We start from the raw sequence: 20,960 nt of genomic DNA, 5'->3' as shown, positions 1-20,960 counted from the left end.
ATTATTTCATAAATGAAATTAACACATCAGGTTTCTTCTGCTCATTAAAAGCTGAATATATTCACTCAGACACACTCCGGTAGTGCCAGCATGATATAGTCACAAAGCATGCACATCAGGGTGACAGCTAAAAAGCAACAGAAAGCTTTGCACATAATCTAAAACTAAATCTGTTTGTAATTTCCTTCCCTTTGTTAATTGAAGATTAAAACTAAATCAAGGGGAAACCTTCTATGAGGCTACTTCCAACAACAGATGACTCAACTAGCACCTGAGAATTTGTTGTGCTTGTGTGTACTGAGGTTCTGAACTTCCTGTTTCAATAAAATACCAAACAAGTTGTGTTTCCTTTACAAATAAGCTATTACATCAAACTCCGTTCCTATAATTTCAGTTTTTGTCCACATTCCAACATTTTCTTTGGCAAATGTAGAAACATTCTAATTAAAGAGAAGAGAAAAACAAGCATCATTCATCATGGTAAGAATGAATGTTCAAGAGAACATCCTTACTGGTTACTTTGTTCATTCAGTTTAATTTGGCTTTTTAAGTGCACTTAATTATGGAATGCAGTTCTCTGAGATGAAACATGGATAACAGCATTTCCACTAATAGTGTCTCATGAAAGCTATTGAAGGTAATAATCAATTACTCTAATGCCACGCAAATGTAATACAACCTTGTGAAGTGATTCAAAAATATTTTTAGAATACTTGTAATACACTATTCTCTGACATATAATTGGATTTTTTTTTTAATGGAAATATTCCTATGTTTTCCTCAACATGATTTACAAGATAAGAGCAATAAGAATCCTTTACAATGTCCTCTTTCCTTAGTTTTCAGTTTTTGTTAACGTTTAGATTCCGTATGAAAGACTTCTGTCTACTTCATTTGCAATTACCATGAGAAAGAACAATTCCCATGAAAAATTAAACACCAGACCTGCAAACACAACATAATATAATTGTCTGGTTAGGTACAATACAATTTGACAATGTATGTGGTTTCTTTCCTAAATTCATTTAATCATACAAATGGAAGTGCTGATTTACCAAGGCAGAAGTTCAACCTTAAAATAACATTATAATAGGAGTTATAATTAGTCAGACAAATGTCATTTTGAGTAACTAAAGTAACTGTTGCTAACAGGTGTTCATGTGCACATTGTATCTTTGTGGAAAGCACTGCTTCTTTTTCTTATAAACTAAAGGTAAGTTCTCCAGTATATTCAGTTAAAATCCTAGCCAGCTGCTCAGGCTTTTTTTCTAGACAAATCTGAAATGCAGTAGAAAAAACATGCACTGTAAATGGTTGAAGCCAATAAAGGGTGTGGAAAACTTCTGATAAAAGAACCACTACTACTTCTGCAACACCCTCCAAAGACAGCATGAAAATACAAATAGTCCAGTTAATCTTGGAAAAATCCTAAATTTGAGAAATGATCTCACCAAAGAAGGAGAATGATTTGTGGGTGTTGGTTGAGAATAAGCCAGCAGCTCCAGAACACTGGTGTCATGCTCTAGGGGAAAGCACACAATAGGAGATTGGATGGCAGTGTGTGCCTGCAGCCCTGAAAACCAAGAAAGCCAACCATAACATGGGGTGCATCAAAAGCAATGTGGCCAGCAGGTTGAGGGAAGTGACTCTGCCCCTCTCCTCTGCTCTCATAAGACCCCACCTGGAGTGCTGCATCCAGCTCTGTGTCCCCCAGCATAAGAAGGACATGGATCTTTTGGAGCAATTCCAGAGGAGGCCACAAAGATGATCAAAGGGCTGGAGCACCTCTCCAGCGAAGACAGGCTGAGAGAGCTCACGTTGTTCAGCCTGGGAGAAGGCTCCTGGGAGATCTTAGAGCACCTTCCAGTACCTACAGGGGGCTTACAAGAAAGCTGGGGAGAGACTTTTTACAAGGGCAGTAGTGATAGGACAAGAAGGAATGGCATTAAGCTGAACAAGGGCAGGTTTAAATTAGATATTAGGAAGAAATTCTTTACTGTGAGGGTGATGAGACACTGAAACAGGTTGCTCAGAGAAGTTGTGGATGCTTCATCCCTGGGAGTGTTCAAGGCCAGGTTGCATGGGGCTCTGAGCAACCTGGTCTAATGGAAGGAAGTGTCCCTCTCCATGCTGGAGGGGGTTGAAGCTCGACGACCTTTAAGGTCTCTTCCAACCCAAAACATTCTATGATTTATGATTCTATAAATATCAGGAAAAAAACACAATAACCTAAGAAGAAACATTGTTGAATTTCATGTCAGATGAACCACTGTGTGTCGTTCAGCATCTCCTACGAGAGCAACCAGCTCAACCTACACCATGGAGAGAATATAATGGGATCACACTATGCTACCACTTCAAGAAGAACATTTTTTGTTTTATTAGCATGAGTTGAGCCACACCAAAAACCCAATGGGATGTGACAAAAAGAGCTTTCAATAGTTTTTCTTCTAAGCCACAATCAAGTCAACTATATAGTTTCACATAGCAAAGTTTTGTGCAAAACGTCGTAGTTGTCTACCTCCTTCATGTTAGACTAAAACCAGAATTTCAATAATAATATTCAAGAAATCTGTAGAGTTTGGCATTGCTTTGTGTTGAAACTTCAGATGTTTCAGACACTTAAAATGTACCTTGATTCAGGAAGGAATCTATGAGGCTAGGCAAAACTTTTGTTATATCAGTAAAATTTTGGGACAAGTTTTTCAGTTTTAACATGCTAGCAAGGACCCCTTTAAGCTAATTCTTCAATGTTTATTTCCTTCCATTTTAGGGAGTTAAAAGTTAGTACTACACAAAATTTTTACACTTTTCCCCTGGATTGCCCAAAACTAACAAGTTTAAAAGTTAGATATTAATTAACAGTTACTGTTAAAACAGCCAACAAAAATCCACCCCATTCAGACTACCTATAAAATTCCCATCCCTCAGGCATATTCCCAATAAACTTCTCTCTCTACAATAGATTTAAAAGTAGGCATGCCATGCAGCAAAGACTTTTGAGGGTCAGCAGAATCAGGCTGCCTCAAATAAGCTCCACAGGTAAAAGTCTGTCATGTCAACCACTGCCAGAGTTTTCTGCTTGAAATGAAGTTGATAAAGCCCCAGGCCACAAATAAATCTGGTAGGATGCAATATGGGTAAAATGTGACCTTTCAGTCAGACTGGGAAAAAAAAAGGATGTAGCTTAAAAGGTCCCTGGTGCAGACACTATCTTTTGTTTTGAATTTGTACAATGCATTTAGATGCAAAGTCTGGTTTTATATTCAGTGGAAAATAATGAATAAATACTACCTTCGTAATAGTAATATATTGACTAGCAAAGTGAGGCTCTTTCATGATTGCAGCCTCTGGGACCAACTTTGGTCAAATATTAAATAATACTTTTTTAAAATTATGAATTTAGATGATCTTTTAAATACTTCTGATAAATAACTTCAATACAAGAATATAAATCACTGTAAGAAAAACATGACAGTGGAACTTCTTTTCTTTGAAAAATCCCCCAAGGTCTACAATCTCATCAACACATAATAATAGAATTTCATCAACACATAATAAATCACAAAACAGTAATAACAAGTACAGAAGTATGTCTATATATAAAAATGTATACCCACAAGAAAAAGAAACAAAAAAAAATGCAAAATAAATCAGCTGAAGGTGGAATTTGGTTCGGCAACTATCTTATGAATACATTTCAAAATTGAATTTTTTTTCGAGCAAAGGTATGGGAGTTAGAAATCAAAGAAGCCCATTATATCAGTGAAACTAAGATTAGCAGGATGAAATTTGGCATAGGTTCATGGAGTATTTTCTCCATATTATCTGTGAATTACTTCAGCCTCGATTTTGGAGGACAGAATGCTGCCGTTAAGACTGTGCCTTAGACAAACGAAAGTGTCTGAGAAGGGGAGCTTCTCAGCTCAGAATGTATATTAAATATACATTCTAATGCTCTCAGGAGATGTAACTGAGAATTCCATTCATAAAAATACCTTATCAGGTCTGTAGGCCGTGATCCTACACTGTAGAGACCTTGTCATGGACTTCAGTTTCATATGCTTTTCCAAGAACATGAATAGAGTTGCAATACAACCTTTTGCCTATAAATAAATGAAAAAACAGCAAGGAATTTATTAAAAATAAGGGAACTTTAATTAAATTACTAAGATTCACTTTTGCTGGAACCATTGCATGACACTGTTTTGAGGGAGTCAGATTTATAACTAATTTTATTGCCTGGATATAGTGTACTACAATTATAATAAACAAAAGCCAACAAGAGCATCTCAACAGCTGTCTCCACTAAAACTGCTAGACTAGAAATTTTACCTTCCCAACATAAAGAGTCTCCACAAAGTTCCACCATATTATGGCTTATTCAGCTATTCCATCTAGAACTATTTTAAATAAATGATAATATAATGATAAGGGCACATAATCCAATAAATTTTTCCTCTTATAAAACAACATTTCTTGATAAACACATTTTACTGCGCTACATAGAAGTAGTTCTTTACAATTTCACCTTTGAAATAAATGGAATGTATTTTGGACTGACAGCATTTTAACCATTACAGATAAACACTGCGTAGAAGCCTGATTTACTGTTATGCAATAAAATATACATGAGCAATATCCTTCCACCATAACAAGTGTGAGATACAAGTAAGACAAAGCATGATTGCTGAAGCTTTGGGTATATAGCCCCCATGGTGCTTGAATGCCTTAACCAACAAAAAAATCATTGATGTGCAGAACCCAGGAGGTTTTTTAGCACATACTGGTCTCATGAATCACTCACTCTTCCATCTCATTCATATAAGAAAGATGGAACACCAATTTTTCTGCATTACCATCTATATATGCAATGTTTCACTCATGAAATACTGAACATGTACAGAGAAAACTTTTTTACTGAAGGATAAAAGTATTTAGATGGCAGTGACTAAAACAACCATGATTTTTCTAGGCATTAGGATAATATATATTACTTATCCCAAGAAAAGAAATATTAAAGCTAAAAGCTGATTATTAACATTAAGCACTTTTGCAAAGTGTACGCGACCATCTGCCAGCAAGCTTGTAATGAATCATACAGGCAAACACAATCACAATGTAACATCACTAGAAGAGAAAAAATCCACAAAGGCACATAAACTCGATCAGTTTTTTTTCTACCATGGAAAAAAGACCAGAGTAAAACTCTGTGTTTTTTAATGATAGTACAGTTTTCCCAAATGCTGATTTTCTAGAAGTGCAAGGTTACAGTTAAGATGATAATGTAAAAGTAGAATGTGTTACAATTGCAGCAAACCAGAATTCTACCAAAACTACATCAACAGAACAATAGAAACCTCTGTTTTTCTTAGCAATGAATATTGGCTGCAAAGATGACTGGGCCTGACTCTGCGCTTCTTATTACCTATATATTAAGTTCAGCTTCCTTACTGCAGGCTTGCTTGCTCTTCTGGCACCTTGTTATCACAGTATTTCCCATATAAGTATGTGGAAACACATACTAGTGTTTCTTTTCATTTAAGGATCATGTCCTCTCAAGAAACTTGGAACAAAACCCAAGAGTAAACAAACAAAAAGTGCAGTTTAGGTTTATGAAATGTATTCTATGTTTATATTGCACAGAAAATTCTCAGCTGGAATCAGCCATCCTGTCAACACTTAGCACCTTCTTTTAGCAAAAAAATTTACATTCACTCATTTTTCATTTCCATGTTGTCCAAACCAATTTAATGCAGAGAGAAAACTGGTGTCATACATCAAAATTGCAAGCAAAGTAACCAGCGAAAAGTTTGTGACCAAAGTGTATGAAGGCATCAGGATCCTACTAGTGAGAAATATGAGGTCATCATGGTGTAAGCAAGACTACAGAGTGGTAAAAAGGAATTACAGACAATGATTTTTATACCAGAGAATTAGCTATGTAGCTACAACAGAATTCTTTTTAGCAGCTAGTGTGGTGCTAAAGGTTATTTGTAAGTCATTGCAGGACATGACCCTGTGCTCAAGTGCATAGATAAGGACATCAGCCAGAGAAACCACACAGGTATGTGGGGGTCCTTCCCAGAATGGGTTCCTGAGCAATAATCAAATGCACCCATAAAGTCCAACAGGTTTTGGAACTCATCTTGGCTATTTTATCTGCACAGGCTATGTATGTCTGAATGTACTACATCTTAAAAAACAACTTTTGGATAAAATTGGCCTTTTGACTCAGAATGCCTTTGTAAACTAACATTTAAAGGACACAGTCCACAAAAAAATGACACTATGTCTTCCTCCTTCCAGTTTGAGCCAATTTCCCTGGTATGGAAGCAGGATGTACTTCAAGTTCTCATGTCTTCACTGGTAATAAAGGATAAAATTAGTGCCAGGCTCAACAATCTATCTTTATTAAATAAAAATAGTAATTTACGTTCTCATCCTGAATATATGAAAGTTCCTTTCTTTCTTGTCTGTAGCAATGTATCAAATTAATATAGGGATTATTCTGAGTTTCACAGATGTAACACAGGCAAACTAACAGCGGTAGAGTATTAGAATATTGGAGAAGCAGCATATGACTTGCAGAAAGTGATGGCCTGTTAGTACCTTTTTTGACCTAGTACATAAAGTGAGACAATGCCAAGTAGGTGATTTATGCCATCTATTGTAATGTAGTTAATATTTAAACCATGATAAATGAAGGTAAATATTCTCATGATTCCTTCTGTTAGACTGGGAGTTGAAGTGCTTTAAAAAAATCCTCCACATGAATTAGCCTGCATATTATAAAAGTTCTACTAACAACCACAGTATGTTTTAGTAAGTGAAACCTGTGACTGTGGATCATACTGTAGGCAGGACACCCAATTCCAATTTAATTTGAAGTTTTCCACAGCATCAAAGGTAATGAGAGGACTTGTTTCTCACTAGGTATAATAAACATGTACATTCCAATACAGTATTAGATGTATAAATAGATACAAGAAAACAAAGTCTCAAAAGCAAAGTCAAATAAGTTGATGTTATCAGTATTTACTTTCACATTTTGGAGATGTGAAAGGAAGGTCTTACAATGGGACTTTCAGGGGAATTCAGATGTCTAGGACTGCTAACTGAACTGCACAGAAATCAGGATCCCGGCTTCCAAAATCATGCTAAAAAATTATGGTTTTTATTTATTTGTTGCATTCTATTGCCATTTTGCAGAGTAAAATTTTCATGCTTCTGTAACCATGAGGAATAGAACTATTTCCCCAAAACTGAAACAATATTTTTTTTCTTAATCTAATTAGTTCACAATCTAGGATGTAGCAGACAAAAATGGTTGAGTAACCTAAGAATTGGCAACACTAGTATGGCTCAAAACAAGGTAAGACTTAATTTTTACCCCAAAACTGTTTAGCAAATTTATAACCTCTGCCATTTACATTTCAAATACAACCTAAATTACTCATGCATGTAACATATTGAAATGCTCTTATGCTTTTCCAAGCTAATAGATCAGAGATACATTCTTACCTAAAGATACAAAGGGAGACATACTAGGATTTTTGGAAGACTCTAAGCCTACACTGAGAACCTCTGAAAATCTGTCATTCATTAATGCATATTAAACGTTTTAAAGTTTTGACCACAAAGGATTTTAAAGTACAGAATACATGGCTATTCCAGCTCAGATACATTGTTAGAAGGTGACTGTAACAGCTGAGACCAGAGTAGAATATAAAAATTAGAAACAGAATAAGGATTTAGAAATCATTTATTCCTCTGGTTTTATTCTCTTGCCTGTATCTTTTCTTTCTGCTGAGCTTGGCAGGTGTCCCATGTACCAGGGGATGTCCAATATTACACAGTCAAGTCTTGTGTCTCATATGAAAAGCATATGGAGCATGGCTTTCCACATATTTTCATTGAAACCAGGCTGTTTTTCAGATGCCTAGTAAGCTGGGAAAATGGCACAGTGCATACATGGATAAAATCTGCATGTACAGCAGATGCAGTACCAACTACAGTGTATTTGATGTCCATGTGCAGAGCTGTTACACAGTCCCAAACTGTCCCAAAATTCAACATTTATTATTTAGGATTCACAACTCTACTTTTATAACAGAAGATTAACTAAAAAAAGAATAATTAAAAAAAAAAAAAGTACAAGATAAGAAACCCCCTTTCCCTTATTTCTAATCCTGAACACCTTCCATTCTGTTTGCCTTCCTACTTAATTCCCTTAGCTGTAATATGGGGCAGTACTTACTACACCATCTGCCAATTCATTGTTTGGGAACAGGTGCTCCTTCTGACATGAAAGAGACAGAAAAGAGATGGAATTTGATGATCGAACATTTAATGAATTTATGAACATTGAGAAATCAATGAAAGGGAACCAAGTTTCACATAGTGCAAAGCCTGATTCTCATTTGGACTGGCCATGAAAACCAATATTTTAACTAGTGGTGACACCCCTTGAAAATGCTTCCAAATGTTTAACTAGTCCAATGAATGTTTGGTGAGAAATCTGTACCTTTAAAAAAAAAATTCTCACAGTGTAAAACTAATGCAAATGGCAACTGTTTGAGGATTCACACATTCTGGTTTATTTTTTAAAATACACTTATATGTTGCAAATAAAGACAGTTCTTGGCCTCTCTTCATGTCATTAACAGCTTTAAAAGCCTTGGGCCATCCTCTCTAAGCAGTCACAGGGTATCTGCAAATTACAATAATGGAGAACAGACCCACATTTTGTTTACTTCAGCAGCTTCTAACCACTTCGCACGATAGACACATCAGAAAAAGGTTTTGATTGATACAAGAAAAGTCTAAATGAGAGGCCCTCAGATTGCCTTTAAAGCATCACTTTTTTCTTAGTCCTGCAGGCTATCAGTTTATTGAAATAGCTATCTTAAAAGTATGTGTTATTTTTCTTTATTGGGTGTACTGCAGTCTTAAGCTGTGGGCCAGCAGAGTTAGGTCAGAGGTAGGTGAGTGCAGATTTTCTGCCCCCATTGCAGAACCAGCAAGATAAAGCATAAGAATACAAAGGAGTCCACTTCACATAAAATAAATGTTCCAAAACAGAGGTTTTAAAAGTCAGAAATGAATCTATCCCAACCTAATAGAAAAGAAGAGCAGTCTGATTTTGATATAAACTTTGTGGCCTGTTATGTTCATGATTTCTATGAAGTGCAGGTTCTCTTGTGGGCAATAATAGTCTATGAACAGTCTCACTGATGTTTTTATCAATTGGATTAACTATATTCTTTTGCATGTCACTTATGGATAATATAAAATGAAGTTGTCCCAATATTGCAAAAAAATCTAAACCCATAATAATTTCTAATATTAAAATCACTGCTGCATTATATAGCAATAATTGTGCTTAGCAGTTTGCAGACACTAAATTAGCTTGTGGCTGACAGGTTTAATTTCACAGCTATGAGAAAATGCAAGAATTCTTTCAAATATATTAATTAGATCTTTATCATCTGAGGAGGGATATTTTTTCCTATAAGCACTTTTCACATGGAGATCCAACATAAACATTTTTCTTTCTTTCATCAAAGTGATGAGGTTTGATGAGAGAAATTAAGAGATGAAAAAGCTTATTAGGTCACTTAATTCATACTCCTGCCAGTACAGGATTTTTCTTTACATATTTCGGTGTTTTGCCCATCTATATTAAATTACTCATACAAAAGGGATTCCACCGTTTCTCATGAGAGGCTTTTCTACAGCCTCATAGATCTTAGCTTCAGAAAATGTATCTTTATACTTTGTAGGAAATTGAAACGAAGTTTAGGCCATGACTCCTAACCATTTCCCTGCTCGCTCTAGTCCTGCCTGGAATACTTCAAAGCTGGTTGAAAACTCAGTCCTTTGTTAGCCCACCCTTTCTCGCCAGAGGCTGCAGTGGGGCTCCAGAACTGTCACTGCTTCAACATTTCAGCTGACATTTACCAAAGTTATAGTGCTCTTAACCTTGAAGAATGTGCCTACAGTGTAAAAGAATTATCTTTCCAGGGTGAATAATCCAGTTAGACCCAATTTTTTGCTGGCTTGTTTTTTTTAATCAATTCACAGTCCACATGAATCCATTACCAAAAGAGATGACAGGCAATACAATAGTCTGACTTGTAATAAAATGAAAAATACTGATAATATATCTATCACTTAAACATGAGACAATGAAACACGTCTGAAATCTGGAATAACCATCACTTATTTCCATAAGTTTCATGACATTCACTTCACCTAAGTTCAGATGCTGTCATCTGAGCTTGTTACTCAGGAGTTCCCTTCTGATCAACTGAGAAAAATCTCTCTGACTCAACAAGAAAGTCTTGGTTGACCTGATTTTTGCATTTAATTGAAGAAGGCCATCTTGACATCCTGTACAAGGATACAATCTTCATTAAGATAAAAGGAAAATATTTTAAGTTGGCTGAATTAGGAGATGTTCTTCTAATTGTCATGGCATCATCTAGTAAATATTTTAATATATGCATTTTGCCTCCTAACAATGATACTTAAGTGGACAAAGAGGCAAAGGAAGGCAGAAATTAGTAGAAGAACATAATCTGATTATTAATTTGATGAACCAGAAATAAAGCTATTTATGTTCAAGAAAAATGCTATTCACAGGACATTGGTATTAGTAACATCCCTCAGGCTATGGCTGAAACAGTGACAATTGAGAATGTATCATTTAACACCAAAGCTGAAGCTTTATTAATTTATAATAGAATTTGATCAGAGATTTGACTGAAAATATTGACATAAAAATCAAGTAAGAACATACAACTACAAGCAAGATGTTCTATAATCAAGTTTAAACTGAAGCTACTAAGCTAAAATTGAAATATTTGAAAGGATTTGTAAATATAAGTCAGTTTGACTGTGGCTAGGCTGAATGTGGATTCATACTCAAAACAATATAGACATCATCAACTAATGTTTTCAGATTTCCTGTACATATATATTTCTAGTGGAACAAAATAAAGTTTTTAAAAGATTTGAATTTTCTGTGTAGTAAAACTACTCAAAAAGTAAATAAGATTTAGATAAAGTGAAAGATCAGTAAGAGGACTTTCTAATTGGTTTGTGTTGGGAAGAAAATATACCACTTTCATGATAGGATACTCATAAGAGATTTGATCTTCTGTACACATTCCATTGGAGATGGAGGATTGTCTTTCCAGCAAATGATTTATTTGGAGAGATAAAGAACAGACTGTTACTCAGCCAGTGAGGTACTTATGTTAATATTTACAGAGTAATAGGTTGTATGGAGGCAAGGAGTCCAAACTCAAAGGAGCCCTAATCTTAGTATCTGTATGCAGGTAATCTTTGTCCTGTCCCATCATGGGTTCTGATGTCTCACTAACTGGGGAAAAATCCCCACTTTTGTTCCTTCCTTTCCTTGTACAGCAGAAAGATCGGTGATAAAAAGAATGCCCAGTTTTTGTGGCAGAATCAGAAAGAGGGTGGGCACTGTTTTTGAGAACTATTACTGAACTATGTTTATTAGTACTGAAAAAAGAAAATATTTATCTTTATGGACTGCAAAAATAGTTTGCAGTTGCTCTGCCCTCTTCAAATTACACATCCATAATACAGTTCAACAAATATGAGTATATGAAAATATGCTGCAAATATTTTTCTTGCACTCTCCATAAAAAGGTTAGAGCACGTACTGTATTTTTTTCTTGAGGGAAACAGATGTCAGGAACTAGGTACCTTACTGTTGCTGTAAATGTCCTCTCTCTCTCTGAAAGCTTTGTTTATTCCTCTTACACAATTTCTCACTTCCTTTTCATTCTCTCTTTGACATCAATTTATCTTTGAATTCAGATTCTTAACTTGAACATGCTCTTCGGAAGTATGACAGGCTGTTATTATCAAATAAGTGTGCTATTATCAGATGAGAGAACCTTCCGCCAACCTGAATGACTGCTTACAAGAGGAAGGGTTTAAATCACAGGGACTGGGGTGATTTGTAGGGCTATCTTATTGTCAACTTCTTAGACATTTTAAAAATACATCCTTTTAAACAAACAGCATATGTATTTTTCTTTAGGATGTCAGTAAGGCAGATTTCTCATTTTCCAAAAGCCTTCTGGATTCTTTCAGAGTCTGCTGCCTTTTCACATCAACATAATACAACATTGACATAATACAACAAAAGTCAAACCCTTACATAAAGATTTTAGTTTTAAATTGTCCAAGTGCACAAAACTGTAATTAAATGACATTTTTCAAAGCATATAAACAGTATGGAAGCATATAGAGTAAGAACATCTGTTATATTCTTTCACTTATAATTCAACAATGAAGAGTAAATATGCAAGTGCTATGGGAACAATTTTTAAAAACAGGTTTTAAAGGCTTTACAAGAGTAGTTGCTACACATTAGCACACAAGTTATTCAGCCTCAAACCAATGGTAACTTGCTTAAACAAGTGCTGTATTATGTTTTGCCCACTATGGGAGATAACACAGGGCACAATACTTAACACTGTCAAAGATACTCAACAATGCAATTGCAAGATCCTTAACACAGCTGTAATTTCCATGTAAATTTTGAACTTGTGCTATTCGAGTTTAAGATGTAATTACACTTTTTACCAGCTGAAGTTTGCTGTCATCACATAACTGAAGAGAATAAGCTCACTCTTTGAGTAGTATAGCCAAACAATATAAAAGTGTTAGGGAGGAAGGACATATAGCAGCTATTCTTCACAATCCAAGGACTCACTTCCTAGTTCTACACATGGATGATTCATCATTCAAAGATTAAAATAACATTCACTATTATAAAATGCTTGGAGTGAAGAAAACTACCATCTGTCCCACAAACAGGAACTTCATTAATGTACAGTGAGAATCTTCTTACATATTTACCTACATCTGTATAGATTACAGTTTTACAGATATTTGTGAATTCTACCTTAGCTATTGCTTGAAAATTTGGACTGATACAGGAAATCACTATAAAAGTAATGAAACAGTATAAACTAAGAAGCATTTTGTATTTAAGGAGTTTTTGGAATCTGGAAGTGATAATGACAGGAATTTCAAAAAAACATTAATTCATGTTATTGTTCTTGCTCAAGGTGCAAGCATACAGATATAATTACGTATACATAAAATGTATAATTCCTTTTAATGTCGATGCAATCTTAGTCAAAAAGCCTTAAGCAAATATATAACAAAAAGTGGGACACCAAAATAAATCTATAATCGGAAAATATGGTCATGTTAAATGTCAGATTAACTGAGAAAAGACATCCCAAGTTTAACCCAAGACAATCCACAAACCCAAGTTTAACCCAAGACAATCCACAAAAGCCAATCCAGCCAGTGGCTACAAAGCAAGCAATGAAACTGCCATATTGGTAGGAGAGGTGCTGAATTTAGACCTTCCAAAAATGAAAATATTCAAAGCAATTAAATAGATAGTCTACTTATGTGAAGCTCTGACAGATAGCAAAGTTGAATGTAATTTACTAAGTGAGGCAGAACTGCTATAATAAGCTTCATAAGCAAGTCACATTTCAAATGTTATGGAGGAGTCAGACAGAATATGTTATGAAATTCAGTGTGTTGACGATAAGGATCAAGATAGGAATTTTAGATACATCAATGAAAGCATAGCTCAAAAATGGGAGAGAATAAAATACCAAAGAAATGAAGGAATATAAACATAACTTGCAGATTATAGATTTAAACGCATTGAAGGATGGTGGCAGTATCAACTGTGAAAGAGAAAAAGGGAGCATGCAAGCATTTCCAAGGGAATACACAAAGTCTGGTTTTGGCTGCATTATGCTTCCACTAATGCTGTGACATCTAGCAAAAATACTGCGTACTGAAATGATGGATTGGATGTTACAAGGCAAGATGGGAACAAACAGACTGAGTCACCAAGTCAGAGTGGTAACTGAAATTTTCAGTGGATCAGATTATTGACCTCTTGTCCCTTCAGCAGAAGTACAATATGAGAACTACTGGGCAAATGCCCTCTTTTGAAAAGAAAAGCACTCGAAGTAGACGTGACAGAACATCAGAGATGGAACATAAAGATGATTATGAATTCACAAGGTGTTACACCAGATGTTCCGAGTGATTAGAAATAAGCTGCATCTGAGAAAGTGAGGGGGAATCCTGAGGTTTTTTTAAATAAATCATGAGAGGCTGACGGAAAAGTTCAGACTGAATAAAAAGGATAATAAGCAAATAGTGGGGAAAGGAGGAATGATTGGTAAGATATTATCATTAATTTTAAAGTGCTAAAGATTTGAACTATGAGTCTTGATGAAAAGAAATGGTTTGGCTTTTAGGAAAACATAATAACCTGTCACTCCTCTCTTTCAGAGAGAGTGAAAGATCTAAAAACAGATAAGATTTTTAGCAGACTAGAAATCTAGTAGGGTCCTAGATCCTGTCCCCTGTTTTTTAAGTTACAAGTTCATGAGTCTTGTCCTTGTTGACATTTGTTCCTGAGAAAAATGCTAAAATAGTCCCAGTGGAAGAAAATATTTTGAAGACAGCAAATGGAACTATCACAAACTAATATTTAAGTACCAGGAACCAAAGGTAGGGACTTAACATGGAGTGTCAAAATGTGAGGAATGTAAATACCAGGAATATATGAAATAGTTCACTAATTTATTCCATGTTTTAGATAATTTTTCATCTCAGATTTGGTTTTGAAGTTATACATTCTCACATTAAGGCATTTTCATTTATATGTGTAGATCAAATACCCCTGTAAGAAAGCAGCACCAAACCCCACTTGCTTAAATTGTTCTGCCTTCATTTTGCACATATTTCATTATGTACTTTTCCCTTGCTAAAAAAAGAAAACTGCTGAAATGGAAACTTATCTACTAAATCAACATCTTATAAGTTTTAGGTGGCAAAGTCTACAGATAGCAGACTAAAGCCAAGTCAACATTTTCTTACACTGCTTCAAAAATTTATATGCTTCCTTTTCTATCAGAGATCTCACAAGATTTCTGTATCTGCCTGTCAAACAGAAGCTGTGCAGCTGTATGTAAAATGATAATTGGAAAGATAATGTTAGTAGAATTCAGGCATCTCTCTCAAAGCAGCTCAGTTATATGCTGCATGGAATAAAACCAGGATTGGCTGAGTAAGGGAATTTACTGTTTCCCAAGGAAAGGAAATTGCCTGCACACATCTGGCAAAACGTTCTAAATGTTTAGTTTTGAGAAAATATACATTTCAGCTCTGCTTATAAGGTGAGTCTTGTAGAGTGGGTATCTTCTTTCTAAAAAGGGAAAGATCTAATTTGTACTTTAAATATACCAAGCCACTATTTGCTATTTTATGGCAAATACTGTATACACTCAGCTCTAAAGCAAGCTGGAAATCACAGGCTAAACAGCTATATTTTAGTTTACAGAATAAAAGTATCATGAGTGTAAATATGACACTCCATAATGACAGTAGAAATTAAAGAGAACAACAACCACAAAAGAAACACCGAGAGGAAGCGACTAGTCTGAATTATAACTTTTTACTCAACTTCATACTGACATTTATAAGACTCCATGCCAAATTATTTAAATTCCTCCCTATTTCAACATGTCTAATAAAGAGACGGTCCTTCTCATAACTGACAGGGGACAGATCTTCTTCGTCATTCAGCTTTTTTGGAATAAGCCCTTCCCTTCAAGCAGACTTGTTATAATGCCTCTGTGGCTCAGTAAAAAGGCTTGCATTCAGGCATCTTCCTTCCTCTTCCTCAGATTTCAAGGACAAAACTGTATTTAACTTGCCTTACTTTTCACACCAGTTTTCTAAATTTAGCTGTTACTACTTTCTTTGCCCCTGAACTCTGACTGGCTTTGACTCCCTGGGGAGGCAGAGAAGACCACTTCCTCCTCCACAGCTGGGAAAGCTGCTCCCAAAGGGATAGAATGGGTGAAGGATCACAATCAAATGCTCCAAAAGATGAACCAAATACGGCAGTATCCTGCAGTGAAGGGTTAAAGGGATGTGTATTTATTTCGTTGGCAAGGTGAATGCTCACTAACTTTCCTGGACAGCAGGACAGAGCACTTCATTAAAGCAATACGAGTCCATTGGACCCAGATGGGGAAACAGAAAACCCTCTCTCAGTTACGTGTGTTGGGGGTTGTATTCCAGTTATTGCCCCTACAGCCTGGGAGTATCAAGAAAATGTTGGGGAAAACATTACCATGGTGAACATCAGTGTGTTACTCCATGAGCTAGATGAGAAGCACAGCGAGTAGTAACTAACTGGTGATGCCTGCTGTGCTGGTAAGAGTCTTCCACTAGTAGTCTGTTGTCAGTTCTCAGAATAATACCTGTGCTTTCTGTACCTTTTTGCCGAATTGCTGCCATAGCAACTGGCCATTTACTCATTTATTCATTCATTGATTCAAAACAACAACAAAACCCCCAAAAAACAAACCCATCCAAAAATGCAGCAAAAGGTGAACTTGTTTCTCTCTCCAGTATTCCTACAACCACAGTTCTCCCTAGTGGAGGCCCAGGATACAGCAAGCCTTCCTAGGCAGTCTTCAAGTTCAGTTTTGCTCCTGGCCCTGTTAGATCGCAAGGGCCTCCCGGGGGTCATGCTTTGGCCTTTCCTAAAGGAAAACAGACTCCAGTTCAAACTTTTAGAGACACTCCAGTCTCTCCTCAAAAACCCAGCAAAACTGAGCTGCCAGATTACGCTGGTGATCTAACTCACTAGAGTGGTACACAGATGGCATGTTTCATAGCCATTCAAAAACTACTGATTTAATCAAGCCTCTCACAGAGATCCTGTCTAATGAATTCTCAGCAGACTCTTCCTTAAGTCTTGTCTTTTATATATGTGTAGTCCATTGAGTAGAGGTCTAATAATTAAAAAGAAAACTTCTAAAAGACTACACTGCTCAGTTTCATCTTTGGATATTTAATATCTAAATAAAGAATGAAAAAATCCATGAAAATATAGTAATAAAAATAAAGATTATCCTCCAGTTCTTCCTCATTAAGAGACAGATATTTTCAGGGGTGCAGCAATCTAATTTTCAGCACTACTCTATTGAGTATAAGCAAACGGTGGGGAAAGGGAATGACTAGTAAGATATGTATTTTTTGAGCTAGCTGTTCAAGGAAAAGAAAACACAGAACAGGCCAATTTAAGAGCAAGTAAAAGTCGTAATAGGAAATTCTCATTTAATTTAACAAATTAATTAAAGTACTCAAATAGAAAATCCTGAATTTCAGTGTCTGGTTAGATACTTAGAAATGCTTCACACAGTCTAGTGCATTAATCTTCACTGGGTAATAGTAGGTTTCTCAAGTACCTCACAAAATACTGTTATTCACATGGAATTAAACATCCTTTCAAAGATTTTAATACACTGAAAGTTAGACATCAGTATACAAATGTTTGAAACTTTTGCTATCAATGCAGCTATCGCATTAATCTGCTTTATTATTGCAATACAAAGGTGAAGGGATGGAGAATGCATAATTTATATACCAAACACTCCAAATATGTACATTTTGTAGAAAATAATCTAGACTGTTCCAAACATACTCCTCTGTTTCCTCTGGCTGGAAGGATGAACAGTGGCAGACGAATACCTCATAGGAAAAAATCGGACAAATTGGTTCCACTTGTCATTAGAATCTTTCTGGAATTCTCCAGAATTGAAGTCTAGAGATTATCCTTTCCAGAGTAACTATGTAGTATGTAACGAGATCCCAGCAGCTTCCAACAATGTAAGACATGCATTTTAACTGCTACAACTATTTTTGACAATTCCTGGACACAATTTCCATGATTTAAAAAGTAAAAGCCACATTAATACACTATATGAGATATAGCAAATTGTGTAAGACAGTCTGTCCTAAGAGATCCTGAGGCATGCTGGGATTTTCCTTGAATAAGAGGAACTTTGGTCAGTAATTCATGTTAGTTTCATGAGCATGGCATTCCCTCTGTTTAATTAAAAAAAATCTATAGCTTCCAGATCCAGACCTAGCCAAAATCTCATCAGGCAGTTTGTCTTCAGGAGTCAGAATCCTATCATCTTGGTTTCAAGAAGTCATTTTCTTTCTACAGAGAAGTAAATTTTTTCAAACTTTCAGTGGAATGAACTCTTTCCCAGGGTCTGGTAGTTGGCTAGTAATTTTCCACTTTTTCAAGATGACTGATCACTGCAGAGAACATGGGAGTGGGAAGCAGGGGGAACCTCCTTTTTACTCTTACATATACATTTCAAAAGCTTAATTTATTAGCGTTTCCCTCACCTTTTATGGGTATTTCCCACTTCTAAGGGTACAGAATTGGGCTAGGGAGAGCTGACAGGGTGACTGCTATTCAGCCATGCCACTTCCTGGGCCATGCCTTACTACCACTGCCTCTGGATGGTTATTCCCTCTTCCAGTCCCAGCTGACTCGTGATTTCTAACTCTTATGAACATTAGCACTTCCAAAGTTAGCCATTTCATACAGACAAAAAAGACTTTTAAAATAATAAATAAAAAGCTTGTAAATGCTTAACTCTTGAAAGATATGCTTAAAAATGAGTATTCATCTCAGAGATTCAGTAAAATACGAAGTCTGTGTTCAGCTGAAAACGGCCCCTTGTTCTCTTTGCAAGGAGGTGCATGCTTTTGTATGCTTGGGACAGTGCATGCCTGCTTTTGTATGCTTGGGACAGTGTCTTTCTCTGTTATTACACAATGCATTAAACACCAGCTAAATTACATCTTGGTTCAGCACATTTAAAAAATAACACATTTTTAAGAACAAGCAAGCCCAGGAACTTTTTTTTTTGGTGGGGGGAGGGTGGAAGGAGGTGAAACAGTTTAAAAATTATTACCCCCTCAAATAATTTACAAGCATAGTTGGAGGCTATCGGAACTGATTGCTCTGTCTAGGAAACCCTTAATTAGAGCCGTGCCGCAGGAATTCGCAGGGGTCCTGCTCTGCCGGCTCCTCCCTGGGGTTTCCTCTCGCCGCCCCGCTCCCTCCAGCCGTCCCGCGGTGCCCCCCCGGCACCGGCGAGCGCGGGAGGGAGGAGCAGCTCCGCTCCCCGTGTCTGCCCGCTCTCTCAGCTTATCATATAAGGGCCGGGAAGGGATTGATCAGGGTGCTAAGGCGGCAGGAGCTCGGAAGGGAAGGCAGCGGGCCGGTGGGCCAGGCGGGGCCGGCCCAGCTGCTTCCCTGACAGCTGCGGGCACGGCGGGAGCGGCCGCACCGCCCCGGGCGTCTGAGGGAGGGAGGGAGGGAGGGAGAGAAACTCAGTCCTGCCCTGCCCTGCCCTGCCCTGGCGGCACATGGCAGCAGAGCGCTCGGCTGCTCCACAGGTTAACTAGGGCCGGGCTCCGGCCGGCGCACCCAGGCTCTCTCGGTCCGCCGGGTTGCCGCAGGGATTAAAATGCAGCTGGCTGCCTGCTTCTTTTTGGGCTGCGGTATCTTCCTAGCTTCAGGATACAACTCCTTCAGTAAGAGTATGGAGACGATAGGCAAGAAGCAGTACCAGGTTCAGCATGGGTCGTGCAGCTACACCTTCCTCCTGCCCGAGACGGACAATTGCCGGTCCTCCACTCCGTACGTGTCCAACGCGGTGCAGAGGGATGCGCCGCTGGACTATGATGATTCAGTTCAAAGACTGCAGCTACTTGAGAACATCATGGAAAACAACACTCAGTGGCTAATGAAGGTGGGGTAATATAATTTCTATCCTAAAAATCTTGTTTGCAACATCCTGTTATCTATTTAATTGTTTGTTTGTATGTTTGTTTTCTCTAACAGTTTCTAAATTCACAAAATGTATTGTCTAAGATGGATTTTTTAAATTACCTTTCAGTCAAAAAGTTGTTTTGAAGTCTGAAACGTTACCGACTAGGAAGGACCAGTGAACTGCAGAGTTCTGCAGAGATCATGCTTTAAAGTTTGTCATTATATTGGAGTTGCTTGGACAAATAGTAATTACATACAGAGACGGACCGTGGGCATATCTGAAATTTCAGACATAACCAGCTACTAATTTATAAATAACTAACAAGGGCTATTGTAGCCCTATTTAAAGAATATGGAATGTACCTTTATCCAAGGCATGTTTGATAAATGTTATCTGAAATGTGATTTCAAAACTTGGATGCAGAAATAAACCTATTAATCACCATTGATAAAGAACTAATTCTAAGCAAAGACTGCAAGTCAGACTTGCAGTGAAATTAGCCCTGTGAAGTGATAGAATTTCAAGAAAGTGCATTAGAGGATATTCTTCGCATCCTGTAACATTCCCACTCAAATGTACAACATTCAAGGAAAAATATTCTGGAAAAGGTGTTGAAGATGCCACAGAGCTTCCTTTAATGCAACTCCATTGGACCTAAGGGAAAATGACATGTTTATTGCCAAAGTGGCAACATTTGTAACATCATACCTGAAAGTGACAACATTTCTAACATTATGTCTGAAAGAGCAGAAAAAAATTTTGCTGTATATATTCTTAATATTACTGGAGAATTAACCTTGATAACTATTTCACATTATTATAGAAAATAATTTGATTCAAAATGCTATGCAGTTCAAGAGATTTTGATTTAAAAAACCTTTATTTCACTAGTACCTGAAAAAGTGTGACAATATAGTTTAATTGCATAATAAATTTGTAAGCATTTATGTTCTGTACCAAGATGCCTATCTTCTCAGCAATAAATATTTTGAGGACTTGACATTGTATTTCCAAATAGGTGTTCCAGTGATGTCATAATTTTTTTTTTTAAATTTAAGAAATATGTGTTGGAAATGGAGAGAATTCAGTTTTCTACAATGAGTAGCCACTTCATACATAGCTATAAAATAACTTTGCATTAGGGTTCACTTCTCTCATCAGTTAAAAAGTTAGAGAACTAGTATGATATAACCAAAGAAACCTGCTGGCAAATTT

At 36.6% G+C, this 20,960-nt stretch overlaps 2 protein-coding genes across 3 annotated transcripts in view; one reads left to right on the top strand and one right to left on the bottom strand.

Annotated features, from left to right (window-relative positions):
• Window positions 1–20,960, bottom strand: part of MCPH1 (microcephalin 1) — a 119,726-nt gene that overhangs the window by 14,898 nt on the left and 83,868 nt on the right.
• ANGPT2 (angiopoietin 2) overlaps window positions 19,289–20,960 on the top strand; it is a 45,264-nt gene continuing 43,592 nt past the window's right edge. Inside the window, exon 1 of one of the 2 annotated variants that reach the window (XM_017814561.1) lies at window positions 19,289–19,724. In XM_017814561.1, coding sequence (XP_017670050.1) covers window positions 19,440–19,724 — 285 coding nt within the window. In that variant the 5' untranslated portion in view covers window positions 19,289–19,439. The remainder of the gene's footprint in view (window positions 19,725–20,960) is intronic. The other variant, XM_017814562.1, reaches the window with a different exon arrangement.

Source organism: Lepidothrix coronata, unplaced genomic scaffold (genome assembly GCF_001604755.1).
Source record: "Lepidothrix coronata isolate B3197 unplaced genomic scaffold, Lepidothrix_coronata-1.0 Scaffold45, whole genome shotgun sequence".
In the NCBI taxonomy this organism is placed as follows: domain Eukaryota; kingdom Metazoa; phylum Chordata; class Aves; order Passeriformes; family Pipridae; genus Lepidothrix; species Lepidothrix coronata.
Note: the sequence above shows the minus strand (reverse complement) of the source record. Positions and strands in the feature narration are given on the sequence as shown.